Genomic DNA, 18,916 nt, shown 5'->3' on the forward strand with positions numbered 1-18,916 from the left:
ACTAAACACAGAAACAGCTTGTAAGTCCTGCTTCAAAGTCATAAATAACACTACTCAGATAAAAGGGTCCTTTATGAAACTGAGGGAAGCAGAGAAACAGGGAGTCACAGAAAAAGACTATAAAAATAAGAAGAGTGTGTGATGGTGCCAATAGGAGGGCCAACACCAACTGTAAACACACACACCTCCTGACAAGGAACTCATCAATAATGATAAAAAACCATCTCCTTGCAAACAGCTCTGTGTTTCGTGTGCTTCTACTCTTATTCTCCCTGTAGAAATCATTTAGCCTACGGGTCCGAGCACAGCAGGGGTGAGACAGCAATTATAGAGTGACTACAGTGTTAGAGGAAGGGAGGAGAGGGGGTGATAACAAGACAGAGGAGGGTGAGATTACCATACAGGACGAAGAAGGGATGATGCTTATGAACGGGGGTAAAACCATGGAGAGAAAAAAAAGGAAAGGGGATGTAAGGGGACTGTAAGTGCAGCGTTAATGGCATGCAGATATACAGAGCAGACGGAAAGAAAAGTGAGAGGGGTGGAAAGTGAGGAAAGGTTAATGGCTTACAATTGGCGGAGGGGAGGAATGTGTGAGGCAGTTTAAGGAAAAAGAGAGGAGGGGAAGGAGTGAGAGATCACACACGTTTCTAAAGCTGACCTCGCAGCCCGTTGAGGCCTGAAGCAAGCCGAAGAAAGACAGACCAGAGAAAAAAAGAGAAGGTTATGAAAAGAGGCAGCCGGGAATCCAGGGCATCAGCGTGGGGACGGGCAGGGTTTACACAGAGGAAAATACATGAGAGTAGGGGAGAGAGAGAGAGCGAGAGAATGGAGAAAGCAGTTAAATACCATTTTATTGCAAGCCCCTGTGGAGGCCACATTCAAATGTGTCTCTGTGCTGAGTGGGAGCAGGATCACATAGAGAAAATAATAGATGGGATGACTGAGGGAACAAGGCTAGGAGGGGAGAAGAAGAGGAAGAAAAAAGGAGAAACTGTGGAGTCTATTAAAGATGGAATTCAAAAGGGAACACAGCCTGCCTTTCTCGCCTTTACTTCCAATCTCGCCTCTTTCTTTATAGCCCGTGTTTCATCTCAGGATAATGTCGAACAAATCAGCAAAGCAGAGCATCTGAATTTAAAACACGGTTCCTCCCGGATGTGAGAATGGCAGTATTTTATCTCTGAGAGTATATGGACCGCTTAGAATACATCTGCACCATTTTCAACTTCATATAAAAATGCATTTGGAGATAACCCTCGAAATGTGGGTTAGTATGTGGGTAACCTCAACAACCTCAGTTAATGTAATAACATAAAATAATGCACAAATTGGAGTTAGAGCTGGTTTATCTCCTGAGGTTAACCCTTCAAGGTTAGCCGTGTCAGTGGTGAGAAATACTGTGTGTGTTTAGGCTGTGTGCAGTAATGTGACGTAGGGAAGATGTAAAGTGAAGAGGCTGTGCCGGAGTTGAATTCATGATTATGCATAGCCCAGTGTGAGCTCTGTGACCGTGACCTTGAGCTAATATTTATGCGTCGGCCTGGCCCGTGCACTCCACTTCTCCCCGTGGCCCTGAAGGAGCCCGTGAGTCAGGGAGCAGAGGGCAGGGGCGAGGGATGAGGGCAGAGGAGAACAAGAGGAGGCTAAAGAAGTAGAGAAGTCACATGACAGAAAGAGAGAGAGAGAGAGAGGGGAATGAAGGCAAAAGCTGTACAGAGTTAATGCATTACATGGAAGATGGCAACCTGAGTGGAACAAATTATTGCAGCTGATAAGAGCATCTTGTCAGTTAATCATCACCGTTGACGTCTGATTTGAACAAAGCCTTGCTTAAAAAAACAAACAAAAATAAACTACCAGCTACCAGTAGGAGAGACAATATTCATATGTTGATAGGAACATGCTGTTGCTAAAGTTAAGTGAGCATTGACTAGTTGCCTGTTTTTGGTTTTTAACCAATCTTAGCATCAGAATTACCCAAATTATCAACACATTACCAATATCAAAGTATTAAATCAAAATATGAATGTTTTCTTTAATCAGTGTGGAGTACTCCCATGTTAACATTAATGCTGTGGTAAATTAGGTTGTTGGGGAAGCTTTGAGCTTTTTTTGGACTAGATTCCAACACTAAAGGCAGCGAAGTTAGTCATCTAAATATGGTAACAAATCTAGTTTTAGACCACACATTTTTACTTTTTACCACATGGTCATGCTCCTAAAGTCACATAACATGCCACATATTAGTTTTTTAAATCTTGTCGCTTTTGTTAAATCTAATCAAATGGAACTACTTGTCTTTGGCACATTCATGAAATTTGCACACACAGTGTAGAGAATAATTTATGATAATATAATAATACTAATTACAGGATGGTACAGATACAGACATGGAGCTAAACAAAGATAACCAGCTACTGAAATATAATCAAATTTCAGTTTGATTAAATTCCAATTCAACTGAACCACATTGCTGAATGTTAGCAGTGCCATGAGCCTCCTTGTAAAGAAACCAACCAATCATGTTTCCATCTAATTGTCAAGCGAATTTTAAGCAAGCGCCCAGATTTTCCTGCATATTAAACACTGTTTTGTTTACAAACGTGTTGCAGCCGATAGGGTAACACCTGTGACAGGCCCACCAAACTGGAGAAAACGTAACTCAAAACCCGTTGCGGAACATTGCACGTTGTTGAACTCCTCCCAGGCTACGGCAAGCATAGTTATGCCAGAAGTTGACGTTACACATGGCTGTAATAAACAAGAAGTATGGGTTGCATTCCAAGAACAAAACCATGCAGTCACAAGGACCTGAGGCCCATTGATCAGAGAAAAATGGAGAGAGGTCCTCAAGAATGTGTTTCAAGCGGGCAAGCTGCTACCAGCCTTATCTCCGGCAAGACGGCGACAGTGGAAACAGCTGATCAGTCGTTAGCTACGTGTTTGCTGCGTCAGAACTTCCGCAAAAGCATTGCCATCTTCCATGTAATGCATTAACTCTTTTTCAACAAAGGCAAAAACCACCTCAAGTGAAAGTTTTTTTTTCTAATTTTTTTTCTTTCCTTTTCTAATGCGATACTTCAAAATGCACATAAAAACAACGTTGATGGAAACCCGGGTTGTGAGAAAAAGTTGAGATTCAAAGCTTGTTTCTGGCAAAGTTAAAAAGGTTAAATATAAAAATAGTGTTTGCGTTAATTGGATTTGTTAAGGAGAACAAATACTACAGTGGTCTAATTACACATCCAACAGAGACATGACAACGTTCATCATAATTTATTTATTATTATAGTTATGTTTCTGGGCACCTGGCAAATGTAAATCCAACATTCACTCTCTTTTAGCTGTGTTTTTGGTCTCCTGAGCAAAATATCAGGCTCTTTATCTGCTAAATGCTCAACTATGTTCACCAGCTAGTCTGCATGTCTGCTGTTTGGTGCTAGACAGATAGCACACAGTGAGGTTATGAGTGATCTTTAGTTGAATACAGCTGCCTGCCGAGGCTGAAAACAAGGTTGATGGAAAAAAATGAGATTGAACCAAACAGTAAAGTGCTGGCTTTAAAACAAAATAATTAGCAGTACGCTGAAATACACAGTAAAACTAATTTAATGCATTATTAATATAAAAAGTGGATTACAGCGGCTCTAGTTTCTCTAGGATTGTAATAATAATTTCAATATTTAAATACTTTTCTTTGAACACTTATTCATTATGAAAACTGGGCATCTCTCCCAGAGGCCATGGAAGACAGGGAAGAGGCTCAGCCACAGAAGAGAGGATGTGCATGGTGAGGTCAGAAGAAGAGAGCAGGGTCAGATTGGGATGATCAGGAGGCCAGGTGAGAGCAGAGTATATGGGTGATAGGTTGAACCTGACGGGAGCGGGCCTCAGAGGTGAAGAAGTAGGAGGAGGAAGATCGTGGGGAATCTTCTCGCTGACAGATGCAGACACACAGTTTAATATTTTAATACATCCTGAGAGGCATGCCAGCAAAAACACATAGATAATTCAACTACACAGTATTAATAAAGCACACAGTATATACAGTACACTCCATACATCTTATTATATAATATTAAATTCTGCTTTCTAAACACTATATTACAAAATGTAATTACAGTAAATTACCAATTATATTCATTATTTATATGTAAGTAACTGTTTGTGTACCATGGTTTACATATCTCACACAACCTGTTTGTGCCAAAAAAAATCAATAGTATTCCCCTTTTCACAAAACTCAATACTAATAACAAAGTAATAAAAAAACATTATAAACAGTGCTGGAAAATTCCATTTCATTATTACACACAGACACAGACTTTTGGTTCCCGATGGTAAAAGCCATTCCTCTTGGCCGTGGCACGAGGTGGCATATATGTGGGCGATTTGCCCTTTAAATATACAGCAGTGAGTTAAGCCTCCAGTGGCCTTTTCCAAGCTCGTCTGCCTCAGCTAAAAATATGATGTGAAGTATACACCACCAGAGTGGAGCACTGAAGCAATAAAACAAACAATCACTCGACGAGCCACCGCACACGCACACACACACACACACACACACACACACACACACACACACACACACACACACTCCATCACATCAGCTGATTATGATAATCAAAAGTGGAATTTGCATACTCTGAGGCTAAAAGCACAGTTTTGTACTGAATTATGTATTGCGGAGGAAGGGAACAGTGGCGAGATGCATTGAACAGCTTATGGTGCTAAAGGAAAAGTCTAATAATGATGAATAATGAATGTTCTGTTAGGAAGTGCATGAGTGGGAGGAAGTGTGTGTGAGCGTGACAGAGAAAGATTTAGCAGTCTGTGTGTGTGAGGTGTGTGTTGGAGTGGAGGCTACACAGTGTGCCCTCCAGAGACAAACTGAATTAGATCAAACGAGAACAGGGCAACATGTCCACACCACAACTGAATTAAAGAGGCAATCGACGCCAACCAAACTTCAATACTGAATCAGTGGTGAATCAATGCTTAACAATTAACTGCTGCTCCTCATGACGTATTTAAACCATGTCTCGCTGTAAGACAAACAGACAGGGAGCGATACGAGACTGTTTTCAATATTGTCTGACATTTTACTGTGAGTGCAGAACAAAAAGGAATTTCCCCCCCACACTTGCTGTGGGAATGGGTTTGATTGAAAGTTCAGACGGAATTTAAAACTTGTCACAGTACAAAGGTCTGTCTTCTCAAGTCACAGGCTCTGGTTGGTTTCTGCTTCTGTTCCTGTGGGGGGTTTATGTTTGAGTGCCTCTGCATAATTGGAAGATGTTTTTGTTGTGTCTGTCCACATTGATTAGAAAGGAGAGGCAAGCAGTTGTATGCATGCAAGTTTGCATGCATGTGGATGCATGTATGTGTTACACCTGTGATAAATGTTATTTTCATACTGTTTATGGTTGTGGATATGGTTATTCTTTATGTGGTTATAATGGTTTGTTTCAGCCTAATAGGGAATGTTGTCACCTGATAACAGTTCTTATTGTCCTTACTGGAACTGTGGTGAAATAATTACATTTGAAGGATAATTATTACTTGACTCTTATTCTCATAGTTTGGGTATAATTAGGGGTCCAAGCCAAGAGGAGGCTGGGGGCCACGTGTGCGAAGCAGTGTGGATCCCGGTGCCAGCGGTGCTGGAACCCTGTGACGTGGAAACCCTTTTTTATTTTTTTAACTTGTTATTCCATCAGTAAAAGATAAACTGCAGCCTAAACCATAAATGTCATTTAATGAGGTGATATTATGCTTTTTGGCTTTTTCCCTCTCCATTATTGAGTTACATACCTTTTTTGTGCATGTAATAGGTTTACAAAATGAAAAAGCCCAAAGTCCAGCCCAAAGGGAGTTTCCATCTCCCACAGAAAACTCTGCTCTGAACTGCTTGAAAACAGCTTGTTTGTGGTCCAGCTGCTTCCTTTTCATTCTTGTGATGTCACAGTGATGAAAGTTAAATGCACCTCATATAATGCTCGCCAAGCGTCTAGTCCGACACGCCCAAGTTGTTACTGTGATGTAGAGACAGAGCTCAGTTAAAACTTTATGGATGAAAGATACATTTGTTACAAATTAATAACTCACCACTCTGAAACTCTTGCTCCAGTCTATGTTGCCAAGCTGGTCGGCAACATGTACAGCTGACACGAAGCCATATTTACTGGCTTCTCATTGGCCCGCCCTTCTCTGCTTCTGATTGGCTAGTAGTCCTTAACTAGGAACTGCGCATGTGCAACTCCCAACAAATATCATTTAGAGACAAGATGTATCACTCCATAGCTAAAACAAAGCCTTCAACACACAGGATGAAAAGAGGAGCTGCAGCAATGTGCAGTTTGACAAAAAATATGGTGTAAAATATGGTGAAAATTAAACCATGTAAACCTGTTCTGGTACAAAAACTAAATAAGATTTTGAACCTGAAAATGAGCATAATACCACCTGTTTAAGTGAAATTCACATGGTTGGCATAGAGTGCTACACACATCTCAGACGCAAAGGAGAGCAGCACCAGCAGATGACCATATAACCAAGGTAAATGTCTGTTTTGGCCTGTTACCCCACATAGTATGTCGCATATTCACAAACCTTATATCCACGCCTTTCCTGACTTGAGCTGCAGCTTGTCATATAGGCCACTTTTTAAAAACTTCTCCTAGATGTGAGTCCAATCTACACAAAAATTTGTGACAACTAAAGCACAAAATCACAATATGTTTTACATGCTTTGCACTAATGTTAGTAGGATAAAGAATAGAGAATAGGATTAAAGCACACTCTGTGTCAGTTTTGTGGGTTCCAAAACAAAGCAGAGGTCCCTCTGTGACTCAAGCCTTTCCTATGTTTACTGTCTTTACACCCAAAATCGATCTGATTCTCACATGTTTTTTCTTTAAATTATTTACTTATTTTATTTTCATTTCATAAAAAAAACTTAATTTAGCCCCTTTAATTGTCAGCATATCCAATAATTAATGAGTAATTAATGGATATTTACTTAGGTTTAAGCTAAGCTTTCCTTTTCAAGGATTCCTATTTTCTCCCAAACTAGTACTGAATAACATGAATCTTTCCAAGAAATATCTTTTTCAACTTTTAATTATTAATGAATTTATAAATGAAGTGCCTCTTATAACACACTTTTAATGTGTGATTTGGTGGGTATCTAAAACATATTTTGTTCCATTTACATATTCAGGTTAAAATGGAGGTTAAGTTGAGATATTAGTAGGACAGTTGTTTTTTTGAGAAAGATTATTAATAATGATGGGGAGGGTAATTTTTAAAAGGTTCAGCCTCTTTCCCAATACTAATCATTTTCATACAGCCGCCTACCTGTTAAATATGTATTGTACTGATCCAGTTAGTCTCACTCTCGAATTTGAGAGGCTCCACATGAGCCTACCATACCTGTGTCCACACACTTGTGTGTGTTTATACTGTATATGTGTGTTATATCTTGCTCTCCTGAGGCCCAGATGGGGATCCATTGCTCTCCAGATGGGAGAGAAAGCGAAGATATCTGATGATGGCAGAGCTGATCACAGCCAGCCCAGACAGTTGTTGACTTTAATTATTAGTCGCTGTGTAGATGTTGGCCTCAGCTTTGTGCTGTGCTCTGTTAACCTCAATCCCCCCCCCCCGCCCCCGCTCACACACACTTCCTGGCCTGCTCTCAACAGTCTCTTCTCTCCAGGTCAGGCGCCGCCGGCAATCACAGGCACACACACACACACAAAGGCAGAAACACTATCTCACTCACTCACTCACACACACACACACACACACACACACACACACACACACACACACATTCTTAGTCATGCCTTGGCTCCTTGTCCACTCTGTGCAATGACTGTGCCAAGTGGAGGTTCACCCAGGGCAGAAGGAGACTCAGAGTCATTACACCTCTTTCTTTAAAGTCTCTGTGGCCAACACACACACACAAAAACACACACATGCACACTCACCTGGAAAGACCTTGTTAAAATGGTCATGTATAGTATAAGACACATATGCACACAAAAAAAACACATACACACACACACACACACAACACACACACACACACACAAACAAACACTTACACATACCCTCAAGCAAAACTAATGATATCTTGGTGGCAGGTAGGCTGGCCACAAGGCACAGTTCCATTTCAAACAGGCTCTCTGAACTCATATGGGCCTTGTCCCAAATTAATTTTGCTGCCATTTTCCCTGATCGGCCTTTTTCTTCAGACATCTCTCTGAATTGGTGGGCCTGCTCTAAATCGATTGGCTGACCCTCTCCCCTCTGCACTGTTTGACACTCCCTGGCTGATATGAAAGAGCTGGCTCAGTCCCAGCCCCTGGCGATACCTCCACCCAGCCTTGTTGTGGAGTTTGACTGGCCAGCGGTTGTCCTGCAGGCCTCCGGTTCTTTTGAAGTTGCCACACACAAGATGAATAGCTTCCCCTACTCCACGGGCTTGCAGAGGAGATTGGGGCATATTCTCACACCTGCCTGTTTGCCCTTGCAAACTTTCCCTGATGTGTTCTGAGAATTGAACCCTGCCGCCAATCGCGGGGCTCTGCGGTGCCCTGCACTGCTGCTGTACGCCTATTGGCATTTCATGTGTGCTGTCAACCGATTTTCCACAATTTGTAATTTTTCCTGCTACCTCGCCTCCCTTTCAGCCTCATACAAGCACAGCAGCCACACGAATTTGTGGGGGAAAACATCCACATTCATTAGGCTAATGCACAGCTGTGGAAAAAAACACATTTTCTTGGTGTTTTCATGATTTATTGTGCGGCAGAAATGTGAAATTGTGTATATGGGGTATTAGTTATTTAAGTGATTTAGAGGTTGGCAGAGTACTTTTCCTCCTCGCTTCATGATTTATGGTTATTGCAAAAATGTGAAATTGAGTATATGAGTATAAGCATATTACCTTATGATAATATAAGTAATTGAAGAGATTTAAGAGTCTGGGGAGGCTGGGTGTTGCATACACAACTGGCGCCAGGGAAAATGGAAATGGCAGCTTATCAGGCTGAAATCACTCTCCAAGCAGAGGTGACACATTAGTAAATTTGGCTTTTGTGGCCAGTGGCTTCATATTGTTTGCCTCTTGATATATTTGATGGCATATCAGGGGGATATGAAATGCAGGAGTTATGAGATGTCATATTAGTTAAGCGGATGTGAAATATGGTGATAGCCAGTTACAATATTGTTTGGATATATTTGCTTTCTGACAGGTGGCTAAAAGATATTCCAAAACTGTGCCACCTCTGTAGCCATACTATATCTATAGCCATTATTTCTGGTTAAGTGCGTATTCCTTATTATTCTTTCCCACTAATCTTGGAGGAACAGATAGGGGTGAGAGGTCAACCTTAAATGGATTTCCTTAGGCTCTCTTGCTGCAGAATGACTCTGAGCAGTGCTTTCAATCAGGGCTGCCACCACTCACCATGGTAATGATGGCCGGGGCTTCATTAAGAAGCTCGTTAAGTTCCCTCATTAAGCTGCAGGGCCGTTAAGACTTTGATTGTTAATGGCTCTTCGTTAAGAGGAACCAGGCTCCCATGGTGGTCCTGACCAGCTGGGTGTTTTAGCCAATTGGCCCCAGTCGGCCGCCACAGAAGATGGAGGATGAGAGCAAGCCTAAGCCTAAAAAGCGTAGGTTAGTCAAAACACATTTTGGTGAACTTGTTTGTAATGAAGTTTGTTAGAAATTTGTTGTAGTAACAAAACCTGTAAACCTGCACAGGTGCACTGGTGATGAGCCAAAGCAAATGGTTGGACCTCAGAAACAGTTTACAATGCTATATGTCAACATATTACAATAACAAAAACTGACCAAAGATCGTGTAGCAGGCCGATGCTCTAATATAAGAGAAGTTTTCATGCTGGTAGCCAATACACTCTGGATATTGGCCTATTGTCAGCCATTTACGTCTAGATTTTTCTATGGATAGTGATGAGTGACTGTCATGAGAATTCACGAGGCCAGGTCTTAATAGTGCCACACAATACATAACTACAGCAGCTAACAAGAGATTGTATAATATGTTGACATTTGCTGCCAGAAAAAAATAAATTATTGCAGTGGATCTCTGATGCCAGCCTCAGCCTCAGGGCTGGCATAGAGTTATAGTCCAACTGATTCTATTGGAGTATCTCATGGGTATCCTGCACTCCAGGTCGGATTAGTTTCTCAGGGTTTGGGGGCCCCACCTGAGGTCTCTGGAGCATGGCCTGGCAAAGTCTGTGTTGAGCGGGTGTGGGGTTTTTTTTGTGTGTTTCTTTTGTATTGTCTGTTCTTTTTCTCTGTGAATTTGACTTATTTATGTTTTTGCTTTAGTCATTGTTGATTTTCTCTGTGAATTTGAGTTATGTTTTTGGTCAGTTATATTTTGTTAAAGTATATTATTGTTTGTGTGTTTGTTTCTGTTAAAAATTAATAACAAAGAAGGTAGCAAAAAATAGTGCCATTCAGATAAAGTCTTGCCAAAATTCTGCTAGTTGTTGTGTGGGCTCAAAACAAAAGCAAAATGAGGTTTACTTCAAAACAAGCCAATGATCACAACATATTGAATAGGCAGATACGTCAAATCAGGCAGCAACAAATATCTGGAGTGCAATGGCAAAAGTTATATTCACAATCTGGCAGATGATGGTATTATAAGTCAGGTGTAGGTAAATATAGGGAGTGGTTGATTATGAGGGGCAGGTGTGCAGACAGGTGCGGATCACAGGACTGAAAAAGGTAGAAGGAGTTGGAGACAGCTGCTGCACAGGATAATTATGGCAGGGTCTGGATTGTACATTTCACAGTAGGAAACGCACAGGTGTAAATAATACAATTAATGACTTGCTTTGGTTTCTGAAGGAGTCTCTAACGCAGTGTCAATCAGTGTCCTCACACATGCTGTCACTCTATCACCCTCAATATCTTCATCGTGTGGCTTCAGAAGTTTCGCAAACACAATGGCTGAGAAACAACTACCAGCAATGAAAGATCCCTGAAACAGCATATCCTACAAAACACATATGTGAACACATCCCGGTTCCACACTAAACTTTGGGCTCATTACGTTTGATGTCATGACGCCCATATTGGCAAGTGGTACAGAGGCATGTTGACAAACAGTGGGGAATAACTTTTGAGGGGGGGACTAGCCTGTCATCCCGATGTTAGATGTTGTCGCAGCTGTCACTGAAGCCTGGGGCGCTCTGCCCTGAGCTGCGAGGCACTGGAAGGGCCTCTTTGAGAAGACGAGTCAAAGCGAGACTCTCGCTGTGGAGAGCCCTACGCGGGATAAGGTTTTGAAGGGAACCGACTCCTTGTGGGTTTGGTGGGTCTTAGTGGAGTGAAACAAGCTGCAGAGAGAGACACATTGAAGGTTTTTGCATTTTATGTTCAATTGTGACAGACTGCTGCTTCAAATAGAATAGAGCCACTATTACACCTTTACTCAATGTTGGGGAGTAACGGATTACATGTAACGGCGTTACGTAATCATGATACAAAAATAAAGTAACTGTATTCCGTTACAGACTCTGTGCGGACTGATTCCAGCTCCCAGTGAGTGAATACGGCAGCGGGAACCGGGACCGAGTGCATCCTCCGAGACAGAGGCCAGTTTGACCACTGGGAATACAGTACGAAGATAGTTTTCTTGCCGGTTTGGCTCTTGTCACCCCGGGGCTAAGTCAACTAATGAGGCTGTGTTCGGTCCTGTTCAGTTTTGAAGATACTTTATTGCCACCTACACATACATGTTGCGAAATTCATTCTCTGCATTTAACCCATCCATCAAGGGAGCAGTGGGCAGCCGCTGTGCAGTGCCCGGGAACCAACTCCAGATGTATATCATTGTCTAGTCAATGGCAGTGACTAGAGAACCTAACATGTTTTTGATGGTGGGGGAAAGGAAACCCACGCAGACACGGGGAGAACATGCAAACACACAGAAAGGCCGTGACGACCGAGGTTTGAACCCACGACCTTCTTGCTGTGATGCCACAGTGCAATCCACTGGATCGCCCATATTGGGAGGCTGCTGAACGCAGTTTCGTTGCCCGCTCACCCTGCGACGCTCTTCGCAATCATTTCCCGCTGGGTCCCCCCTCCCCTGGCCTGAAAACCTCCAGTGCTTGAGTAAAGGTGTGAACCTAAACACACTCCAGTGCTCCGAGTTCACAGTACGGGCAGAGTAAGCTAATTTTACCAGTAGCTGCAGGCTAACTGACTTGCTTCAGCAACAACATCAGAGAGAAACGTGAAATTATTTCCTTAAAAAATTATCCAGTTTCAGCAAAATCAGCGAATAAAGCTGTGCTTTTGTACTAGTGGTGTGTATCTTCACTGGTCTCACGATTTGATTTGATAACGATTATAAGGTCAACGATTCGATTCGATGTCTTGATGCATCACAATGCATCACCTCAAGGGTGGGAATTTCTAGGCACCTCATTACGATTATTAGTGCCACGATGTGATTGTAAAACACATAGGATAAAGATGTGTTTTTATAACTTTCTAATATTTGTAACAATCCAAAGAAGTAGGTGGTAATGAAATGCAGATTAGCTAACATTGCGTAGCATTATTACAGTGTTATTACTGACTGCTGCTGCTATTTTTTTCTGCTGGTGCTGCTGTTATTAGTATAGAGTCAGATGGGGGTTGGACTACGCACTTTACAATGTTCCAGCCAAACCACGTTCACTCCACCTTAATATATCTGTTTCTTTTGTTGTCACGTCTAGTGTAGTGTCATGTTTGTGCCTTGTCTTGTAAGTTATTATTATTGTAATCTTAATGAGCACCATGGGCCTTGACAAACAGCATTTTGTTCATTGTATACTTGATATGTGGATGAACAAACAAACTTGAACCAGCAGCCAAAAAACGTCCTGCTCAGCTTCCAGACTGCAGTCTGAAGAGGAGATGTTAGCTAGCGCTAACCCTATTTTGTACAGTAAGTGCCTGGTCCCAGAAATACTATTTTTCAGCAGTGTCATAAAAATTAAATGTAAATGCTCCGTATAGCGCCTTTCTAGTCTTTTCGACCACTGAAAGCGCTTTTACACTACATCTGCATTCACCATTCACACACTGAGCCTAAGTGCTCAAACAGAAACTAACATTCACACACATTCATACACTGGCGGAACAGCCGCCAGGGGCAATTCGGGGTTCAGTATCTTGCCCAAGGACACTTGGACCAGTGTCCAGGGCGCCAGGGAGCCAGGGATTGAACCACTGACCTTCCGATTAACGGCCAACCTGCTCTACCTCCTGAGCCACAGCTTTTCAATGGACACAAAATTTATACAAGCCCCCCAGTGCAGGATGATTCATCAACATTTTAAAATCATTTTCCAGGAAATAACACACTAAAATGTCAACAAGAATACTTACAAAAAAGGCTTTCTGTCATTGATGGGCCAGATCCTGCCATATGATGTATAGGCCCAGTGCAAATCATTTCATATAAAAACATTTAAGCATCGATTTTTGATTTCATGGGAATGGGATATTTTATAATTGTATATTTCTCTAAAAGTACACTGAGCAGGCAACACATCTTTGATACTCTCTTGTCTTTATTTGGGTATTTGGCATTGAAGTAATCCAAAAGTAACAGTAAAGTAATCAGGTTACATAACTTTTGTTTTGTGGTACTTGGATTGCATTACTGATTAAATTTTTTAACAAGTAGATAGTAATTGTACCGGATTACATTTTTAAAGTAATCCTCCCAAACCTACCTTTGCTTTTCCTACTAAGTCAAATGTCTGCTGGGAAAAATATTGACAAAGAGTTTTTGAACTGGACAAGTCAATATTGACACAGGTTATGTGATAACACATTAAAATGATTCACTGCTCAAAATATGTCTTTTGAGAATCTTCACACTGAACAAAATATCCAAATGTCAATAGAAATTGTCCAAAGCGCCTCTGCATCATTTCCATGTCCATCTATCCTGTATGATCAGTATGTTTTACCAAAATGTTTAAATACACAGCTTCCATAGCAAAGGTCATGCTCTATGGTCTGGAAAAGTAGTACTTTCGTAAGTGCGCGCGCGAACACACACACACACACACACACACACACACACACACACACACACACACACACACATAAATTAGTGTAGCCTATTTATCTGTTATTTGGTTAAAGGGGAAATATGTAGTTTTCAGCGGCCACTAGCAGTGTGGTTCTAAGATTGCAACCGGGCATGTGCTCCTATGGTTAAGCTTGAACTCATGAGCGAGCATAACCCAAAACACAGCCACTTTCATACAGAGATCCCGCAATAAATGCAGATGCACCAGCATGCAGGTGTAACACCAAAATCTGTGACATATGAGATTCTGTGACTACACCAAAACGACGATGTTTTCCTAACCATAACCAAGTATTTTGGTGCCTAAACCCAACCAAACTGCAACCGCTTCACATCGTCAACAAAGCCTCTGGCTTTCTGTGACCTAAATGGGTCACAGAATCTGATAGGTCACACATTTTGGTGTCACACCGGCTGCGGCTTTTCACACAGACATGTTCAGGCTCACGGGAAAAAAGGCGTTGTGACAGCGGCTATAAACAGACAGGGAGACAGCTTCACACAACATGCTGGAAACTCAGGTAAACTCCCACTGCAACGTTACAGCAATATTTTTATCATCTTGAGGTTGAACCATGTTAATCCATGCTGGTCACATGATAAAGTTACATTTACTGCATTTACTCAAGGTGCTACATCAGCTTCAGCTCGCCTCTCTGCTTTCCAGTAATGTTACTATTTGTGTATCTTTCACCAGAGCAATGTGAACACACCTAAATGTACAGTATGTAACGGTTTGTGAGCTGGAATGAATAATATAAATGAGATTGTTGCTGCACAACTGTAACGTTACAGTGCAACTGTAACGTTAGTGAATGAGTCTTCCTCTGTTTTGTTGTCCTGCGCTGTTGCAGTCTTGTATATTATGTGGGTCACGTTACAGCGAATGAGAGGTGGAGAAGCTGTGTAACTGAGTATTGGTAAAACGACAATAAATCAAACTTGAACGTTACGAAGCAAACAGCGACAGTTCCGAGCTAATGTAACGTTAGCTGACTGCACTGCCTTGCATCACTATAGGCTACCGTTGTACCGTTACATCCTTTCTTGCAGGCTAAATCAACACTTTGACATAATACCGGTGGCACACAGGATAGTAATATGGGTCACGTTAGTTGGTAAAGTAATGTGAAATGCGATACAACTTTGCGCCGGCTAACGCTAGCAACTGCTCGGCCAGCTAACGTCCGTAACTCATGCAAAACGCCTATTCAAGTCATATCCAAAGTAAATTGAATGTAGTTGTTGAACCATTTGGAGTATATGCATGGTTTTGGGCTTCTCTGAAAGATAACACCCTGTGTCTAAGAGTGTCTAACCCAAAAGTCAGAATGATTGTAAGTGCTACTGGAATTGATCAATTTAAACACTAAAATGAATATATTTTTCATTTCCGCTTGAAAATGCTTGCTAACAAATGCATGCAGACAACTATAGCTGGGACTTCTAGCTGGAAAACACTGTAGGGCCACAGCATAAAACCTTACATAATCCAAGTTTAAATTTCATACCAATACCATAAAAAATGACTATTTTACACAGGTTTTTATGTCTAAAGTGTTTGTCTTAGCGTATTTTTCCACAAACAGCACCGCCCCTTGGCGGAAGGTGGCTGCTACTGCATTTCTCCGTTGGAATGTTAAGAGGTTGCGACTGTGGCTTAGGAGGTAGAGCGGGTTCCCCGTTAATTGGAAGGTCGATGCCGATGTAGTGTAAAAGCGCTTTGAGTGGTCGAAAAGACTAGAAAGGCGCCATACAAATACAGAGCATTTACATTTAACTCCAGCCTTTCTGATATTGACTATTTTCGCTTGACATCATCTGAATCTCGTTTGGTCTGATGGGCTTCAGCACATAAAACTTAATTGTTGTTTTTATCCTCACGTGGAGTTTATGTTGTAGTCTGAGTTGTGTGGGAGCCTCTTGTTTTGTGGCGTCAGTGGACTGCATTTCGTTTCAAATTTCGTTATCTATGCTGCTATCGCTGTAGTCGGAGAGAGGCTCGGGAACATGCTGAGGGCTGTATTACTTCACATTACTAGCAGAATAGTTGCTGTTCAGACAGAGAAAACAGGCGTGTGCTTCATTTTCTTAGTGGGGCTACAGGCCATTGACAAAAAGGCAGTAAAAATTTGATTTATTAATAAGTGATTTCATTGAAAAACGACATGTTTTTTTGTGAACCTTATGATTCATTTTCCCTCATGACTTGAGCACCATGAATCTGAGCTGACCACAGTCTCCGTTATGACGTTGCAAACTGCAATGTGTTTATATTTACAGTAAAAGGTTTTAGGTGAACCCCGCGACCCTGTACGTAGGATAAGCGTTTGACGATGGATGGATGGATGGTTTTGGGTGAAGTATCACTTTAACACATGATCACTTTAGTTATGGTCACAACAGTTCCTGGGATGGATATAGTGAACAGCAGTCTATCTCTAGATTCTAGAAGTGCATACTGCTCCCACTGAACATCCTCTATATTGTCTAGAGTGCTTTAAGATTTTGAAATTTGAGTTGTTTAAATAAGGGGATCTTTTGAAGGTGAAGTGTTAACTTTTGAGTTCATGCCAAATTGTTCACACAGTTTTGCCTTCAACTTTCAGAGTGTCTGAACTTATGATTGCTTTCTTAGCTATAAACAACCTTGTCAACATCCGTACTTATCGTTTACCCCCCGGAAAGCTGGCGCATCCATGCTATTTCCCCCCTTGAAAAATGGCGATCCTCAAAGTAAATGAATATTTCGATTCACAGTATCCATTCTCATTTCATTTTGCAAATATGCTTAGCTGTTGCCACGCAACAATGCTTTCCTGAGCTAAACCCCAGTCCCCTCCCCAGCCGGCTCTCCGTTCTTCTCTCCATCTAAAGTCACAGTGTCACACTTTTTTGCGACAGGGGGCTAATTTGGCACTCTTTTTTTGTCACAGTTGCTATTCAATCCACGTAGGTGTGGGTAATGAGATTGAATCTTGATGTGCTGGGCGCATCCTGCTGGTGTGTCTCTTTCATCGGGGACGGAGGACAGTGTGGAGCCTTCCCTGATATTACCTCTCCCTGCATGACAGGACGCTGGTCGCTCTGCTGCTCTGCCATCCCGCCAGGCGCTGATCCAATAAAGCTCAACATAGGGCTGTGATCGATACAGCTTGTCCCACTGCCATGCACTCCCCCACTCTCTCTCATACCTCACCTATTAGTTAGGGAATAATTGATTGGCCTACTGTTCATTATTCCTTTGATTTGGTGCTTTCATTAAATAGACAGGGCACTGCATGTGCATAGACTAGTAAACTTTTGCCATCCACAGCTGCTGAGAAATGAAAAGAGGCTTTAAGAGTGAGCAGGAGAGTATGTGTTCTGGATATCATTGAGATTAAGGAGATCCTGGTACCTACCTGCTCATACTGCAGGAATAGAGAGATGAGAAACAGTACAATGGGAGGGAAGTGTGTGTGAGAGAGGGAGGTATTGTGCATATTTCTTTTGTCTGATTATATCCTGGAGGCATGCAGATGATAATCTGCTTGTTTTGTCTTCACTGCCTGTTTCGAAAAAACAAACTCTACTTTACTCTTGCCTTTTTTCCCCCCACCCTTTTTGTTCCTTTCTGTCCTTACCTCTCACATACTTCCACTTTCTGTTTCCCCCTTTTTCTTGTTTCTTCCTTGTTTCAAATTGGTCTCTTTCATCATTTCCCTACCTCTCTTTACCCCTCTTCCCATCATCTCTCACCTAGCTCCACACCGACATGGACCGAAATGATGGACGCACTAAGTATGTCCTGCGAGGCGAGGGGGCGGGCTCTGTCTTTGTGATAGACGAGAAGACAGGTAACATCCACGTCACCAAGCCACTGGACCGTGAGGAGAAGGACGAGTATCGTCTAGTTGCCACGGCCACCGACAGACAGACTGACCGTGCCCTGGAGCCCTCATCCCAGTTTATAATCCGGGTGCAGGACATCAATGACAACCCGCCTATCTTTGACGAAGGCCCCTACAGCGCCATCGTGCCTGAGATGGCAAATATAGGTACTGGAATTAGGGTGGGCTGTGGGAGTGTGGGGCTAGATTTGATTGAGGGCCACATGAATAAATAAAGTAAAACATATAAATTACCCAATAAATAGTAAAATTATATAATAAAGTATAGTTTGTGAAACCTAAACACTTTTATAAATAAATATTATATTACTATTTATTTCTGTCTAGATTTTTTTAGCTTTAATTTTAGTTTTAGAAGTTCTGTTTTTATTTCATTATAGCATTTTCTTAGCAGCCTTTTAGAAGGCTAACCAACTGTTAACAAAGTTTAGCCAGGTAGCTCTTGTAGCTAGAGCAACAAAATGCTAAAATGAGTCTGAATCAACTAACTAAAGGCCGCCGCTCTAATTAAATAGGGCACAGTACAGTATAGTACAGTATCATACTACCTCCTTTTATTTAGCATAACAAGGCTACACATGGTACCTAATGAACAGCTGACTAGCTTGGTTAGATTGTGAACAGCAATGTATTACTCAGCCATAAAGTGAAGAGCCAGTGTTAGCAGAAGCAGCTAGCAGGTAAATTTAATGATACCCTCTGCAGCGTTGTGATTCTAAAGATTCTAAAGACACACAACTCTGTGAAGAGCAAAAACACACAGAGACTTTTAGAAATCACTCCTTTGTTCACTCATTTGCTACTCCTAAGTGTTTATTCTATAATGAGCAGTAAATGGAGATATCTGACAATTATGCTTAATAA

General features: G+C 41.7%; 1 protein-coding gene across 6 annotated transcripts in view; it reads left to right on the forward strand.

Moving 5' to 3' along the window:
- LOC123972745 (cadherin-2) overlaps positions 1 to 18,916 on the forward strand; it is a 150,874-nt gene that overhangs the window by 48,211 nt on the left and 83,747 nt on the right. For all 6 annotated transcript variants that reach the window (XM_046052390.1, XM_046052391.1, XM_046052388.1 and 3 more), the window contains one exon: positions 17,905 to 18,199. In XM_046052390.1, the coding sequence (XP_045908346.1) occupies positions 17,905 to 18,199 (295 nt within the window). The remainder of the gene's footprint in view (positions 1 to 17,904; positions 18,200 to 18,916) is intronic.

This window comes from Micropterus dolomieu, linkage group LG06 (assembly GCF_021292245.1).
Source record: "Micropterus dolomieu isolate WLL.071019.BEF.003 ecotype Adirondacks linkage group LG06, ASM2129224v1, whole genome shotgun sequence".
Taxonomy (NCBI): domain Eukaryota; kingdom Metazoa; phylum Chordata; class Actinopteri; order Centrarchiformes; family Centrarchidae; genus Micropterus; species Micropterus dolomieu.